The sequence below is a fragment of the Harpia harpyja genome, chromosome 3 (genome assembly GCF_026419915.1).
Source record: "Harpia harpyja isolate bHarHar1 chromosome 3, bHarHar1 primary haplotype, whole genome shotgun sequence".
In the NCBI taxonomy this organism is placed as follows: domain Eukaryota; kingdom Metazoa; phylum Chordata; class Aves; order Accipitriformes; family Accipitridae; genus Harpia; species Harpia harpyja.
The window spans coordinates 58,236,074-58,252,779 of NC_068942.1; the positions used below are offsets into that span (position 1 = coordinate 58,236,074).

Here is a 16,706-nt window from a genome sequence, read left to right on the forward strand (position 1 = left end):
CTTGTTGCTAGTACCATCAGATTCCTTAATGACTACTAGAATTATGTTTAGCTGGTAGTATGTTTTTAAAATTTTTTTTTCCAGTATTAACTACAATGGTATACCAGCTCCAGGTCAGACTCTGCAGAAGTAGCAACTGTCTCTACTTTAAAGTTCGCACAGTGGAGAACAAAAGATCCCATGCTCTCCATTTTCATTCAGTGTGACTCTTCATAGGAAATCCACCTAGACAGAAGTAGGAGGACTTGATGTCTTTGGTGAAGAATGGATCTTGTCCAAGGCAAAAAAAAAAAAAAGCCCTAACAACAAACAAAACCAAACCAAAACATTGCCTCCTGTGAATGGCTGTCAGAAACACACAAGCCCTTTTCACTTACAGTAGAATTCAAGATAATGCCCGGTCTGGTAGAGCTGATAAAAAAAATTATCTATGAACTCTATTTTACCATTAAAAAGGAGAGAGAAAGTGAGACCATGTGTCTGTGCATCTAAAAATCAGTAAGACTGACTGCACACAAAATTATTTGATATGCAAAGCATTGCATAGGAACAACTCCATTTCGTGGTCGCATCACACTTACCTTCTCTAATATGTTCCAAATCCTGCATAACAATGCTGCAGTGAGACTAGGCTCATGAAGAGATCCAGAAGGGCACCCTAACTCCAACCCCACAAGCCACCACAGTATTCTTCCACACAGAACTTTTCCAGAGGCTGAATTTCTACTGAAAGCAACTTAAGTTCTCACTAGAGTATCATAGCTAAATAGAATAGCTATACAGGCAGGACCAAGTAACTGTTCTGTGAGAGAAAGTGAGAACAAAAGCACACTACCAGCTCAACTTCACTCTGACACTAGCTGAAGGATCTGCTGAGGAACAAGTAATTCCCACCCCCCAAGAATCCAGAAAGCAATTTCTGAAATATAATTCAGAAGAGCATTACTTTTTTTATGATTGTTTAGGTTTTATGTTTAGCTGTTCATGTTTGTTTACACCTTGTTCACTTTATCTGGTTACACTGCTGTCACACGGCTGAAATTCATTGCATCCTAACAATTATGATTTACAGTCATCTTTATTTTGAAGTTGAACGTAAAAAGCATTGGTTCAGATGAATCAATAATTTTAAAGAATGAGGTGAGGGCTATCCCTCCAGAACAAAGAAGTTAAGTTCATGTTGCCTGGGTACATGTATTAACCAACTCCGCATATTAACTACTGGGAGATTTTGTGGGATTGGTATTAACACTACTTACACATTAGCTCATACAGATTGCTTATTATCACAAATGCACAGTCATGATAATAACATTCATAATCATTGCAAAGACAGCTGTACATATCCTGTTTGACAGCTATTCTTGTGCCTTGCTGAGAAGAAAGTGAAAAGAATTGTGTGCTGGTCAGACTATTCTTCTGAACTAGTTATGGTGCCTCCACCATGAAGAATTCAAAAACATGAAAAAAACTTCATGCAGTTTCAGTAAAATTTAACTTGCCAAGTTAATGGAATTTTAGAGAAAAGCAAGCATTTTAAAACTTCTAATTTCTTTTTATTATGATACCTTGGACATTGGAACTTAAAAAACACACCTTTCCTCTTAAAATCTCAAGAATAAGACAAAGATCAGTGAAGAAGAGTCAGAAGGAAACAGACTCAAACCTTTGTACAACACAAATAGGTTGGCTGGCCTTCATGGCAGATTGAAGCCACAGAGAGAAAAACATCCGGAACACATACAAACAGAACATTTCTTTACAAGCTAAGGAATGTGCAAGCTTTGACAAAGCATATTATATAAAGGATGTTTATAATCTAATTCCATGGAGACAGTTCAGTGGCTTTACAACATAGCAACAAAGAGTGTGAACTATATTTTCCATCTGTTTTGTGCAGACTGTTTTTCTACAATGGAAGCCAGTATCAAAGCTAACTGTTCCTTGGGATTTTAAACAGCAACACAAGAGGGTAGAGAAATGCTCTTTGCCTTTGTAGTACAAGAGATGATGATCAAGGATATGGCCTCTTCATATGTTTCAACCAGAAAAATGTTACAAATAACTTCGCAGTCACCTAGTTTCAGCTAGCATCACTAACTGCCTTTACTAATTGTAAAATATCACACGAAAATATGTTGTGGTTTAACCCCAGCCAGCAACTAAGCAACACACAGCAGCTCACTCACACCCCCCAGACCCAGTGGGATGGGGGAAAGAATCAGAAAAAAAAAAGTAAAACTCATGGGTTGAGATAAGAACAGTTTAACAGAACAGAAAGAAAGAAACTAATAATGATTATAACAATAATGAAATTACAATAATAATAATAATAATAATAAAAGGATTAGAATATACAAGTGATGCACAATGCAATTGCTCACCACCTGCCGACAGAACCAGACAGATTATCACCTCCAGCTGAACATCTGCCATAAAAACAGCAAATCAGCTCCCTTCCACATTTTAAGACAGCTATAACCATAAAGGAAGGATTTGGTCAGTATAAAACATGAATTCAGCTTTCACTTAAGCATGAGAAGAACAAAAGTGCCAGCATTGTAAGAACTCCTTCCATCTCCAATTCATTTACAGTGGTAGCATAAAATCTCTGAAGCTGTCCACCTCAAAAAAGATAAAACAAATAAAAAATAGCATCTATTGTACTGTTATATATCATTAGCACAAGTTCTGCCATGCTGCTGCTGTTAGGCTGGAGTTCACCCTGTGTTATACAGCATAGATATTCTCTACATATATAGACTAGAAATAGCATAGTAAGCCAATTTTCTTTTCCCAGAACACAAAAAAGCTGTAGTGCACACCAGCTTTTCCAAGAAAAAGCATAATGCTCAAGTTTAAGAGGTCTGATCTACAGAGACGACACTTCAAAGAAAAAGGCACTTGAAACACTCCACAAGACATTACTACTATAGAAAAACAAATATGTATGGATTGTACAGCCCTCATGGCCACATTAGACTACCCTCAAATCTGAAGGGAAGTCATTAAACATTTACAACCTGTATTAGGAAAAATCTCACTATGAAAAAAATCTTTGCAAAGTCCCCCATACAGGCCTTCAAACAACCCTTCAATCTTCCTGAATACATCAAAACCAAAACTTAAGCAATCTTATGTACACTACCACATGGATCTAAGACTGTGCCTGAGCAGCAGTAGTTTCTCCCACTACTCCAATAAATACCATTACAACAGAACTATCAAAACCCCTGGATCCTACACACATGCTTCCCAGAACACAGTGTAATTCCCCCAGTTTACCAGATATCTACAGAGCTTCCATGAAGACACTGTTATGCAAATCCTTCACTTCATGATGAATTGTCAAAAGAATTCATCCTGAAAACGAGACAAACACTTTTAAGACAATATTTTTCTATCTACATAGCACCTTCCAAAAGTTTCTCTTGGTACTAAAATTTTTGAGTTAACTATATACCAAAATCCATGGACTCAACCAAGATATTAGGGCACAATTTCCACAATCAATAGGCTACAAGCTAGTACATTCTTCTTCCTGATGGAGAAAATCCCACAACAAAAACATGGCCATGTAGCCTTCCTCTACTCCAAACTGGGCTACGTTCCTTCAAAACATGGTGAAGGAAGCAGGTACAAGTATGAGGTATTACAAGAATTAAAATCCAATAAAAATTACTGCATACAAAGCAGGCTATAGCAAAAGCTCAGGGTTAGTATAGATGAACAGTTTGACCACTATACATGTGTCACTGAATGCCCTGTTAACAGATCAGCAGTAAAATAACTAGTTTCCATGTTTGGGTTTTTTTGTTTGTTTGGGTTGGTTTGGTGTTTTGGTTTTGGGGGTTTTTTTGGTTTGTTGTTTTTTGTTTGTTTGGTTGGTTTTTTTAAACTGACAGCTGCAATATTCACCTGTATTTAAATTAATGCATTTTTTCATGCTAGATGCAGTAGTCTGGAAAAAACCCACTCCTATGGTTTGAATTAAAAAAAAAATTAAAAAAAAATCACTAAATGTTAACTCCAGATGTTCCAATAACCTCGGGACTGTGAAAATGAACACGACTTCAGTACAAGTTAGCAAACGTACGAAAAAGTGAAGTTTTCTATAGGGAATGTACATACTTAAACTTACGATAGTACCACTACAGGCGTATTATTTACCATCTTTAGCCAGTTTTCCATGACTGAATTACACAAAACCTGTTATATAAAAAAGTCACAACTAAGGCAAGGATAACTTATCACTAATGCTGAAGGATGACTTTTAATTACACTGAAGTATATTCATTGCAAAGGCATTCAAAACCAATTTCTAAACTTTAAAAATGCTAGTCTTTTTTGCAGCTTGGTTTTTGGTTTGTGTGTTTCTGGGTTTTTTTGTTGGTTTGTTTTTAAAGAAGTAATTCAATTACCCACTGTAATAGCCTGAAGTTAGTCTGGAGAATTTCTGTTTACACAGAAGTAAGACTGCTAATGATTTGCAAGGTCTACAGCTTCTTATGTATGTTGATTTACATCCGAAAAAACATTTTTTATCTATACATTTCCCCCCTCTAATCTGCTACCTCTCAGCAGCTGCTGATCTATCTGCTTCCCCTCTTAGACCCATTCCTCACAGTGCCTCTGTTGATGCTGGGACAGAAATCAGCTGTTCATCAACTTCTAACCTTTTCAAGACCTGCAGGACAGAAACTGCCAATGTTGCTTCATCTGAAAGAGCTAGCCACCATTCAACACATTAACTTTGCTATTCCAGCACATCTCTGCGAAGCTTCTAGAAAATAATTACAACTTTACACTAGGAAGGACTTACACAGGTAACTGAAGTGGCTCATCTATCTATCTATCTATCCAGTTACAAATTCAACCCAAACTGTTCCTTTTGCAAATAATTTCAGTACCTCCCATCTTTCAAACGTACTTTTTTTCCCCTTTGTAAGCAGTATGACCACTGCTGATACTAGGGGCATCTCAGGTGGTTCTGTTGAGCTAAGACTTTGTAATACTTGAGAAAATGAAAAAACAAGAAGAGATGCAGTGACAATGCAAAATGAACAAATGAATTACTCAGACTTTTTGTTTTGTGTAACAGTGTAGGAGCAAAGGTGCATAGTAAGCATTCCCTGTACCAAGCAGCCACCAAGGACTGTTTGCTGAGATTTAACAGCAATAGACATACAATCCTGAACGCAGTTGCGACTTAAAAAACCCTCCTTCATAACAATCCTATCTGTGGAAATATCTCTAGCTACGTGTGCATCAGGGTGGAAATCTTTATAAATCAGAGAGGATCCAAGACATTTTTAGCTGTGCAAGAGCTACCTTTGACAACTCTAGGAAACCCCTCACAAAATCAAACTTGGAAAAGAAGAATTAAGCTCTGCTGTGTCCAGAAAAAAAGCAGAGCAATTTCTCCCATCTTAAATTCTCAAATACAAGAATATTCTTCAGGCAAATACTCAGTGGAGTATAGTTTTTGCAGTTTTACAGAAAGGTTATTATTTATCAACAGTATTAACATTTAGTTTGTCAGTATATTTATCCTGCCATTAGGCACATCTCTTAGGAGCACATGCTGCAATTCATAGACCGGACAAGGTATCCAAGTACTCAAGTTTGGAGCAGTTGCTCCAGTTAGCAACTCTGCTAACTGATCTTTTGAGATACTAGCTTCCCTATGGATCCCTTGTTAGCTGGTCATAAAAATTAGATTTTTTTTTTTTGACTGCATTGTTTTTTGAATTTCACATCAAACCAGTATTGAAGCATGAGGTTATACAAAATCCACAAGCCTTAATTTATCTTCTGAAACTCAAAGCCAGTTCAGCCCTATAGAGGGATTTGTATGTCACAGAAGTCACAGACAATGAGATACCCATAAGAAACAGCATAGATTAACTGCAGAGGACTAGCAACAATCTGTTCCTTCATTCCCTACAGCTGCATCAGCCACTGAAGTGCTGCTCTCAACTATAAAATCAGATGGGAAGTTTTTAAGTGCAAGAAACAGTATTCAGCAGAAGTCAGTTGATTTGTCACACTTCATGTCAACACCTTAAAAGTTTCTAACAGCATTGTTCCTGAAGCAGTTAGACTAAAGCACAGCAAGGCTTGATATTCAGTGGAAGAGATATACCAGCCAGCTATAATGTGTCCACCTTTGGTTAGAAACAGCCAGTAATCAGCTTAGTCTAAAATGAGACAAATAGAGCTAGGGCACCCATTCTCTTACCTGGATAGTGAGCAAGGCTGAGGGGTGGGATGTGTTTGACTATCCTACTCTTTGGCAAACTTCTCTGGGAGATGGCAGCCATAAACACTGGAGTACCATCTTCTGGCCCAACTGAACAGAAAACAGATCCATAAAGAAACTATGCCAGGAGCACTATGAAAGGCTCCACAAGCTTGAGATAATAATGAGATCCTACACAGAAGTAAGCTTTGACCAGTAACTGATACTGTAAGGTACTATGAGAATTATTGCATCTTTGTTTTAGCACTTACTCTGAAAATGCAAAAAAAACCCATCTGGCAAACAGACTACCTTCTACTAACAGTCTTGGTAGGAGGATCCCTTAAGGGCTAAGGAGAGTGAGCAGAATGGTCCTAAATATCTACTTTTCCTCAGTGGTACTAAATGGGACCTTATGGAATGGAGCACAGTAGTTTCCAAATGTCTTTTTGTCCCTTAACATGATTTTGATATACCCCCCCATACTGCTGGAGTTTTCACCTACCTAACACAAGGAGCAATGGGAGAGACAGGATGCCGCAAGTGTGTATGTGCTCTTTACTAACATATCCTAAAACTAAGAATTTCCACTCTGGAGGAGTTGGTTTGGTTTGGTTGGTTTGCTTTTTTAAATAGGAAGTTTATGTATGAAGTCACTGAGAAGGTAGCACCTGAATCTTTCACAGAATGCAGTCTTCACACATCTTTTTGTGAAGACCTTGATCCATTCCCATAAGAGGTTCTGCACAACATCTCAAGTTTCTCCTTTGACAAAGATGCTTATAGCTAAGAAGTTCATCTCATGGTAAAAACTATAGCCTGCAAATTTGCCACGTCAGAGCTGCCCACATCTGCCTGTACATCTGTTATAGCAGCCATACTTGTCCATCTCCAGTGTGCTCTCAGATCTACCCTAAAACTCTGCAATAATTGCAACAGGAAGGGTATTGAGCTTTCCCCATGTTACTAAGTTGTATTTGGCAAGCAGCTCCTGGTAGCCTGCCACCTGGAACCGCAGTGAGGTGGAAGAGTAGGCTTTGTGCCTGAAAAGGCCCAAACCCTGGAGGCCTTGCTTCTGCTGTGACTTTTATAGACTCGTTTTCCCTGCATGGCTATTTTCCAAGGATCCTGGAAAGATCAAAGCTGTGCATATAAAACCCACAATTGTCTCTACAATGCCAGATCCTGAACAAAAAGTTACTTGTCAGGAATATAGCAACAACCCTAGAAAAGACAAGCTATTTTCAGCAAACATTGGAGGTACTAAACATTCTGCTTCCAGCTCTTGGTATAGACAGTTATTCTGTAAGAGTACCACATCTGTTTGCACAGAGTACTTAGTTCTGGACATGCTAGTTGCAGGGCAAACGAGTTCTCCACTGCCTATTTAGGGCCTGAGTTTGGTGACACACTTACACAATATTAAGCCAACCAGTAGGAAGGCAAGCTTCAAAGTCTTAAGAAGCTTCAGAAGTATTTTATTGGCTTGGGTTTCTTTGTTCGTTTGCTTTTTTTAAATCCCAGCATCCATAGAGAAACAGTTAAGAAATCTTAGGAGCTGCTAGCCAACATGGACTTAAGAAGCATGCATACTCTGTAATACATTTTCCCCCATGCAGACAGCCTTGTAAACACAACTTTTCCACTACACAACAATTAGGCAATAACCTGAGCATTAACAGAAGCTTACCCATGGCAGCAAGAAGCTTTACAGGTTGATTTATCCTGTTCTTGACAAGCCAATTTGTCTTGAGCTAAACCCTACTGTTGAAGATAGACTGCAACAGAACCCGCACAATCTCATTTAAAAGTCATCTCAAATCTCTCCACTGGCCATATGCTCTCAAAATATGTTAATTGGCATGCAGGTTTTTCAGACAGCTTCTTCCTTCAAAGATTAAATCTGTACTATCTAAGGAAGTTTATTAATTCTGGGACATTAGCAAACATCTGCACACTAGTAGGACTAAAGTACACATTGTAGATTGTCAAGGTTGTCCATGTTTGAGAATTTTGATAGATCAGCTGCACTGATGTGAAATGGCACGAGTTGACCTAGTGCCAACCACATTTTACTTCAGAACCTGCTAAAAGTAGGCAAGGACAGTAGTTCTACTGGTCTGTGAGTCCCACATAGCCTAACACACCTGCACACAGTCCACACTAAGAGCTTCAGTTACACATTGTTGCTTGTTTCCAAAGAAGCTAGAAATATTTACATTATATGCACTTCACAGAATGAAATTTTGCCATGTGTCTGTACACTGCAGACACTATTGTAATACTAGTATTAATTTTTCTATGTAGAAAATTGCTGCAGGTGCCAGGGCTGATAATAGGAAGTGGTGCTTATGTGGGTCATTCAGGTATTTTCAAAAAACTCTACTCTAGTAAATCATGTACCACACCAGAAAGCATGAACTCTGTTTCAAACTATTTCAGAGTGCACATCACCTCATTCATGATTACTCCTGTTCAAATGCTTTACCTTAATGTTCATGTAGCATTTTAGTCACACTATTGGTAATGAAATAAGCTAGTGAGCTGCTACACAGTATTTTCTCCTTTTCCTCTATGAGCAGCACACCAACATTCTGTAGAAGTGTGGCACTTCAACGCTATTGAGAGTAAAAAGTGAGCCACACATTTTAAATCAAACAGTGTAAACAATGAAGAAAAAATGAAATTACTTCAACAAAGCCACATTCCTAGTTGTATTTCTGCTATGACAGATTAGTGTTTAGGGTATGAAGATAGAGGATGACAGCTCACACCTGAATAGAAACAGCAAGAACCAGAATGTTATGAGAACAAAGCAGGTGTACAGTTATAAAGGTTTATGAGCTCTTGCACAAACACCACAATGTTGATTAAAGTCCAACAGAGGAGGCACTGAAGAATTCTCACATTCCAATGCATAACACAAAGGGTACAGCTCTGCTCATGTCTGTAAACACTCTTCAAAGCACCAAAGGCTCAAAGATTTCTCCTGCCCAGCCCAGGTTAAAGTAATTTTTCTGGAGGCTTGCCATGCTCTGTGGGAGGGAAGTAGGGATGCAGCAACAAGCTGGATTTAAAAGATCCCCAGCTGGAAGCACAAATATAAAGAGTGATGTTTAAAACTGTTAGTCCCCTGGAGAGAAGCAGGAAACTCTCTTTATGACCCCCAGATTATTTGTTTTTCCAACAGTTTCCCAGCTCAGCTTGAGATTCTCAAGGGCAGCAACAAGAAAAGTTTTCACTTTGCTCAAATTAGTTTTGCCTGGTCCCCAGGTTCCCAAGGTGATAATTTAACACCTCATTAACAAGTGCATTATTGGAGGAAATTCAAATGAACCGATTTTAATGCTAATTGAATGTTTTCAACCTCAGCCTGCACAAGGAATATTTATTTCCCCTTTCAAATACAATAGCAGCCACTGCTTTCATTTGTGGATCTACTGCTCACAATGGCAAGGTACAAAGTTCATTTATAACTGTAAGCTACTTAAAATTCAATTCCAAGTGATGTAACGTGGGCTATTCCTTCTCTACCATTTACACTTTATACTTGCATGTAATTCTGGCTTATCTTTGGAAAGAAAAGGGGAATTTTACAAAATGTCCAACTTGAATAAAGCTACTAACTAGGCAGCTGATTGAACTACTGAGGTCATATCTTCACTTGAGAGCCTGATTAACCATATGGAGGTTAAAATACTAATTGCAGTCTTTTCTCCCCTAGAATTTAAGCAGACCAGGCTTAGTTTTGTTTCCAGCATGCTTCTCCCTGTGCATATTAACAGTATAGCAATGGTCCTGTCTTCTGAACAGCTCAGTTCTCTGCGAACACAGCTGTATGTTCTTATTCCCTGTGGCTATAATTGGTTTAACTACCTTTTCTGATTTAACTCACTCAAGTTTGTTGGACACAGCAATGGCAAGACTAGAAATACCTTTTTTTTTTTTTTAAGGTTTCCTCTGACTAGATGTAGTCAACCACTAGCTTGTCACAACCGAGGTACTCAGATGAGACAAATACCAATCAAACTATGTGCAGCTAACTGACTAGCCTTCAAAGGTTAGTTATTAATTTCCAATAGTTTAGCAGCTGGGATGGCCTATGCAATTGCTACCTCCATTGCTTGCAACATTAGAGCTATGTAGGATAACAATCCTTGGTTTCTATATAGTGCTCAAGACAGCACTCAAAATTTAAGTGCCACCTTGGGCAAAGTCTATCCACAACTTATTCTATATATGCTACGTATGGTACTGTGATTGGGTGTGGGATATTTGCCTCCTGAAACTGAGATGGAAGACAGTAAACTTGTTATACATGTCAACATGTATAATTACTATTACTGAGTTAATGTCCATGGAAGGAAGTAGTTCACCTCTTTTACAAGCTATTATCACCACCAGCTTTAGTTCAAATTAAAATACTCCCAGATTTAAGGCTCACCTTCAGTTTTTAATGCACAGGAGACCAAACTAAGTTTCATCTCTAAATCAGGTTAACCAGTTCCTAGACTGGTTTCACCTTGCATGTTTTGATTTGCCCACATCTCAGTCGCGTTACTTTATGATTTTCTTCCACTTGCCCCCAGCAATGTTATCAGGGCAACAAACAGGCTGGGTCCTGAACACCAACAGTGCTAACTGAACTCCAGTTACACAGGATATATCATGGGCTCTTATGTAAATGGCAGAAAGGAGCTGACTGGATTCCCAGCCCTAGTGAAGTTGTAATGGTGAAAAATCCAGCTTTCAACTCAAATCGAATGAAATGCTGAAAAATTCTATGAGACAGGTTAAGTACTTAATATCATAAATCCCAACAATGTCTCATTTACCAGGACAAGCAACAAGCTGTCTCATTTTCCCTACAGTCAATTTAAATAACCCAAACACCACATGAACAGCAAGAACAAAGTGGCTCTACACTACAAGTTTCCAGGACTCCATTCCAGGAATCAATTCATCATCTTTGTGTATACTATGACCCCAAAAAGCATGCTTATTGTGTCTTTTTATTATTTAAAAAAGCCCCTTCATCTACAAAACTATCTGAAGTTCATTCATCTTTGTGGCTGAACAGAGAAAGAGCAGCATCCATTGAACTGCTGACAAGCATCTGCAACACTTGCTTGTTAACAATTTTAACCACAGTGACTTTGAATAGGAAAACCAGCTCCAAAAATTTGCTTTTGCAAAAAGAAGCCTTCTCCATCTCTCCTACTCACCTTGCTCTACTAGATATCAAAGCCAAATGTGATATGCGAGATACCCATGTACATTGTCACTGGAGTTCTCTGAAAACATTCCATGTGCTCAAAATGTTCACCACTCTTGAGGACTGTTCCTTTGAAGAAATTCTCACAGTGATCACAAACCAAGTATGTTTTGTTTAAGACCACATGATGGTCTTCTAGACAATTACATGCAAGACAAGTAATGCAAAGTAAAATAAGACAGACATACAGCACTGAGCTAATAATGTAGAGGAGTTTCAGAAGCAGTACTGGAAGCACCATTACAAAGAACCCATAACATGGCTCTGCCATCGCGTTGGCTGTTGGAGCGTTTTTTGCAGTCTGGATGAAGGTGCAAGTAATATACTTTATTAATATATAATTATATTCCCATAACTGTCTTCAGAGAGATTGAGGCTTGATAGTCACATGCATAAACATTACAGAGAATTAACAGATTAGTTTGTACAGAATTGTCTCAATTCAGGCCACAGATTTGCATGCCATCCATCTTATGTTCTCAATAAGCAGCCATTCAGCTTTTCATAGCATCTGTATTTTGTCTGTGCTGCCTCCTACTAATATCCTATTTACTCACTGGCAAGATCTGAAAGGAGATATTTACTTTTTTTAGTTATGTAAAGTTTTAGTACCTACAACGCCTTATAGTGTAAGTTTAGAGCCTCCAGATGTTTCATTAGATTTAGAAATAACCTGAAGTATAAGAGCAGAGAATTAACTTATTCTTGCAAAATAATACACAAAAAACCCCTTTTGTCCTCAAAAACTAATTGCTTCCTACTACTTATTCCTCAGCTACAGAACATCTCAATCTGACACCACAATTTCCACAAAGGTTTGATGCCATGGAGAACAGCAGCTTTTATAAATAGTGTGTGGTGAACAGAAGCAGGCAGACAAAGAAGCCGCAAAGGCTCTTTTCAAGAAAGCATTCTTGAAGCCATTAAAAGATTTAGCTGTGGCCCAAAAAACAGGGTTGGGAGCTAGCAGTCTACTGTTCTGACTCCAGCTCCATCTCCTGTGCCCTTGTAAAATCATTGCCCTATCTCAGTTTTCCTTCATCCATTAGTTCACCTTGACTAATTTAAAAGCAGTGAAATTTGTAATACACAGTCAACTCAGAAGTGCTTACCAGTGACCCAGTTTAACACTATTTCTCTACTTGTCTTCCACAGTTAACTCTTACCAGCACCACTCTACTCCACATTTACTTGTAGTCAAACCAACTGCAGGCAGTGGTCCTCCAGAGCCCCACCCATAATTCCACAGAATCCAAACAGATTTTTCAGCCAAAGCCCTTAAACAACGAAAAAACTTTGTCATGCTACCACTAAGCAGCTGCTCAATTCACCCAATTGAACTTTTGCCAGCTTCGTCCACAGAAAATGCCTACAAAGTAATATTATCTCTAAAGCCTTAAGGCAATTAAAAAAAAATGCATGACTGGAAACAAGCACTGTGCAGAAAATTAACAGAGAAGCACTCTCATGCAGGGATCATCCTATGAGGTGCTTATCCTAGCTGAAGGCTGAGTTAGATACTTAGAAAGCCAGTAACACTTTCATGAAACCTGTAGTTGAGAAATCCTTTCTGTGTATGAGCAGGCAGGACTTTGGCTATCCAGCTGTTATATCCAGCACTTCCAAAAACTGCTGCAGTTCGTATAGAAATCGGACATACAGAGGCTTCTTTGAAATGACACAGCTTTCAAATGCCAAAACCACTCTTCTCAATAGAAAGAGTGACTAGGAGGAATTCTGGTACTCCTCAGCACCAAATTAGCAGGATGTAACCTGACACGTATTTTAAGCAACATGACAAAAAAAGGCCTTTGGAGTTTATTTTTTTGCCAAACTGGTTCCTGATCTGGTTCACCTTTCAGCTCTGATGGATCTTGCTGGCATAATGGCAACAGAACAGTCTGGGGTGGAAGTTGCTTCCATTCTCCTGGCTTGAATGAGTGTCACACTGTAGCCTCACAAAGGGACAAAAATGCCTTAGTTTGAATACTACAAACAGAAATCAGTTACACATTCCTTGCTTCCCACTTCATTAAGCAAAACAGATACTGGAAGAAACCCAAAACAAGCAACGCCTGAGCAGACCATGGACTGTTGGCAAATCATCAGCTAGAAAGAGCTCAAACAGTCACTTTCAAGAGGATGGCAAGACCCAGCCCTTTTGCACAACTTCTGATGTAGTTTGGAGCTTGGTTAATATCTGTTCTTGAGAGCAGCACTGGGGACAACTCTTGGCTGGTACAGGTCTCTTACATGGACCACTTGGAAGCAGTGCTAGCACAGGTAGAAGTGCTGCCTGGCTATACTCGCCTCAGTGACGACTTCTCTATTTAGCAACCACCAACACTAATTGCTGGCACTTAACTCTGTTCTCAGATAATGTAAGCAAACCAAATGAAACCTGTTATAACAGAAAAATTCCTAAGTCATTTCTCCAGCAAGCTTTTTCACTGTAGGAGTTACCTGTCAGGTTAGTGGATCAGATGACCCATATTCAAAAGCAAATACAGTTCTTCAGTATACACTACCACCTTGTGGCCAGATGCCTGAAACTCCCATAACTGAATATTTTCTGTAGTTTGAATTCTAAGAGCCTCAGAACTGAACACGGCTGACAGATCCTCAGCAAACTATACTGTCATCCTGTGTGAGCTGCTCACAACTTTTTAATTACCTGTGAAGACGGAAAAGTACCATACATGCAAAGTGCTGTACCATTTCAATTTCAAGGCAGCTTACACATCACAAGAGCAAGCTATTTACTTCATGCTGTAACTGAAGGAAGCTGCTACCTACTAGGCAAATGAGACATAAGAATTTGGTTTTGACTTTGAATGCATCGAGACTAGTACAGACTTCCCCTTTCTTACTTTCATAATAAAAAAGGAAAACCAAGACAATAAAGACAAATATGCTGAATTTCTTCTCCTTGTGCATTAAGTCTACTGATCTTGAAAACTGCCTCTAGCTCCCCAAGTAAAAAGGGATTTCAGAAGCATTCCCGTACCTACTTTAACTGAGGTGCAAACATCAAATTATACTAGAGATGAAAATCAAAAGCATTGCCCCTGCAGTAACCAGCACACAAGACTGTAAAAGGTACACAGCAAAATACTCTGAAAGCAATCTAAAAAGTGGGGCAGATAACAAAGGACAGACAATGGGGAAGAGAAAGAAGGAGGCTAGAAAAGCTAGACACAGAAAAAAATCAATACAAACCAATACTGTGTCTTAGATAAGACTAAGATGACTTAGCTCGAGCTGGAAATTCCTTATGCTGTTATTAGGCTGATCTGCCAAGCAGGACAGTAAATTGGTTTATTGCTCCAGAAATTCCAAGTCTACATGTACTAACAGATAGATACAAATGTGTCCACTGAATGAGTTATGTGTCAAAGCAATAAAAAGGCTCTGTTTGGCTTCCCCCTTCCACATGCTTACTGTTAGAAAGACTTACCAACAGTTGTACCATCTTCACCCATGATGCACTTCATAGAGGTGATGACTTGCTCCACAACAGGAGGTGACAGTGATGTCGCATACACAGCACTGTGAGAGTATGTCCTGAGGTAATCAATCAGTTCCTAGCAAAACACAAGAGGCATCAGACATTGCCTTCCCAGACTCAGAAAAATGCATTACTGTCGTGTCTTCGTCACAAAATAAAATGGGCCACCACAAGAAACCTCATTCAGAATGTGCTGGAAGAGAACAGGTATCTCAAGGATTGATTTTACAGTACAAGAAATAAACAGTTGAAAAGTGAGCAGCGGGGACATGACAACCCGTAATTATGTCACAGGGCAAGAATGTGTATTGATCAAAGTCAAATGCCTATGACAGACTTGTTTAGCTAACACCACCAGCAGTGGATTACAACAAGGTGTTGACATTACTCAAGCTGTGTGCAGGCTGTTTTTCAAAAGTGTTTATTATAACAGTGGGAGTATAAAACAAATGAAATAGTGGGGAGCAGGACCCATAGGTGCTTATGTATCATGCTCAATTTAATTGTTTCTCCATAAAAGTCACCAAATGGGAATAGGTCACAAAATATTTTCTCCCATTTATCAGCACAATATAAATAAAGCAGCAGGTGTAATTTAAGAGTGCAAGAACCTCAGCCTACCCCTCCTTCATTTCCCAGTTAAACATACCTGCTACATTTGTTAGAGGGAAAAAGCAGGTCATATAGGAACAGAGGACCAACACACAGTAGATCTAGGCTGCTTGTTGTTGACTGTAACAAAACCACTCTAAAATGCCCAGACCACTCCAGCAAAATATTATAAAGACCAGTATGAACGCCAGGACAGATCCTGTCTTCTGCTACCACAAAATTAGTCATGACGGCCCTGTAGATAGCACAAGCTGAGAACATGTTATAGAAATATGTGGAAGTGTTCAATTTTATGTCACTGTCTGCATGGAGTCAGAGTTAAATGAAAGGAAGTTGTAAAGGGACTTTGAAATAAACTAGGTAAGAAGATTTAGGGCCTCTTACCTCTGAAGCAATCCCTCAAACAGTAGCTAAAACACAGCTGCGAAGGACTCTTAGCTGCTTTACCTTACACCAAGGGACTTAATCCCACTAGCTCACTACCTTTGGAAAAATATTAATACAGTGCTTTCTTTTGGGGAAGAGGTCAGAGTAATTTTAATCCAACTGTAGTAAACTCCCAAAGAGGAACATCTGCAGGTCCCATCTCCACTTGGATGGGCTGAAATAATTGTCGCTATTAGTATCTAAAAAAATTATTGTCCTGGTAGGAAAATGGTAGAATTTTACTCTCAAATAAAGCTTAGATGCCTGATCTGTGAGACACATTTGAGGATATGAGAAAGGGGACACATACAATTGCCTAAACCATCCCTCCCAAAAGGAGGGGTTTGGCAAGGGCAACATTTTCTCACAGTACTTTGCAGTAGAAGAGAGTCAGTAGCCAAAAAACCAAACCAAAACCAAAACAAAAACAAACAAACAAACAAAAAGCGGGGGGGGGGGGGGGGGGGGGGGGGGGAAGTGTCTTTTTAGAAACCAAACTGTTCCGAGTCCAGAGGGAATCAATTCTACCAGACTAACCTAAGAAGAGGATTTTCCTCCAAACAGGGTGAAAAGCTTCAGCTTTTGGCATTTTTCCAGCAAGTCTCATTACAAGTAACATTAAGAAATCCCTGCTTCCTGTCTCA

At 39.0% G+C, this 16,706-nt stretch overlaps 1 protein-coding gene across 1 annotated transcript in view; it reads right to left on the minus strand.

Annotated features, from left to right (window-relative positions):
• SPTLC2 (serine palmitoyltransferase long chain base subunit 2) overlaps nt 1–16,706 on the minus strand; it is an 82,039-nt gene that overhangs the window by 33,156 nt on the left and 32,177 nt on the right. The window contains exon 9 of the mRNA XM_052782837.1: nt 14,974–15,100. Coding sequence (XP_052638797.1) covers nt 14,974–15,100 — 127 coding nt within the window. The remainder of the gene's footprint in view (nt 1–14,973; nt 15,101–16,706) is intronic.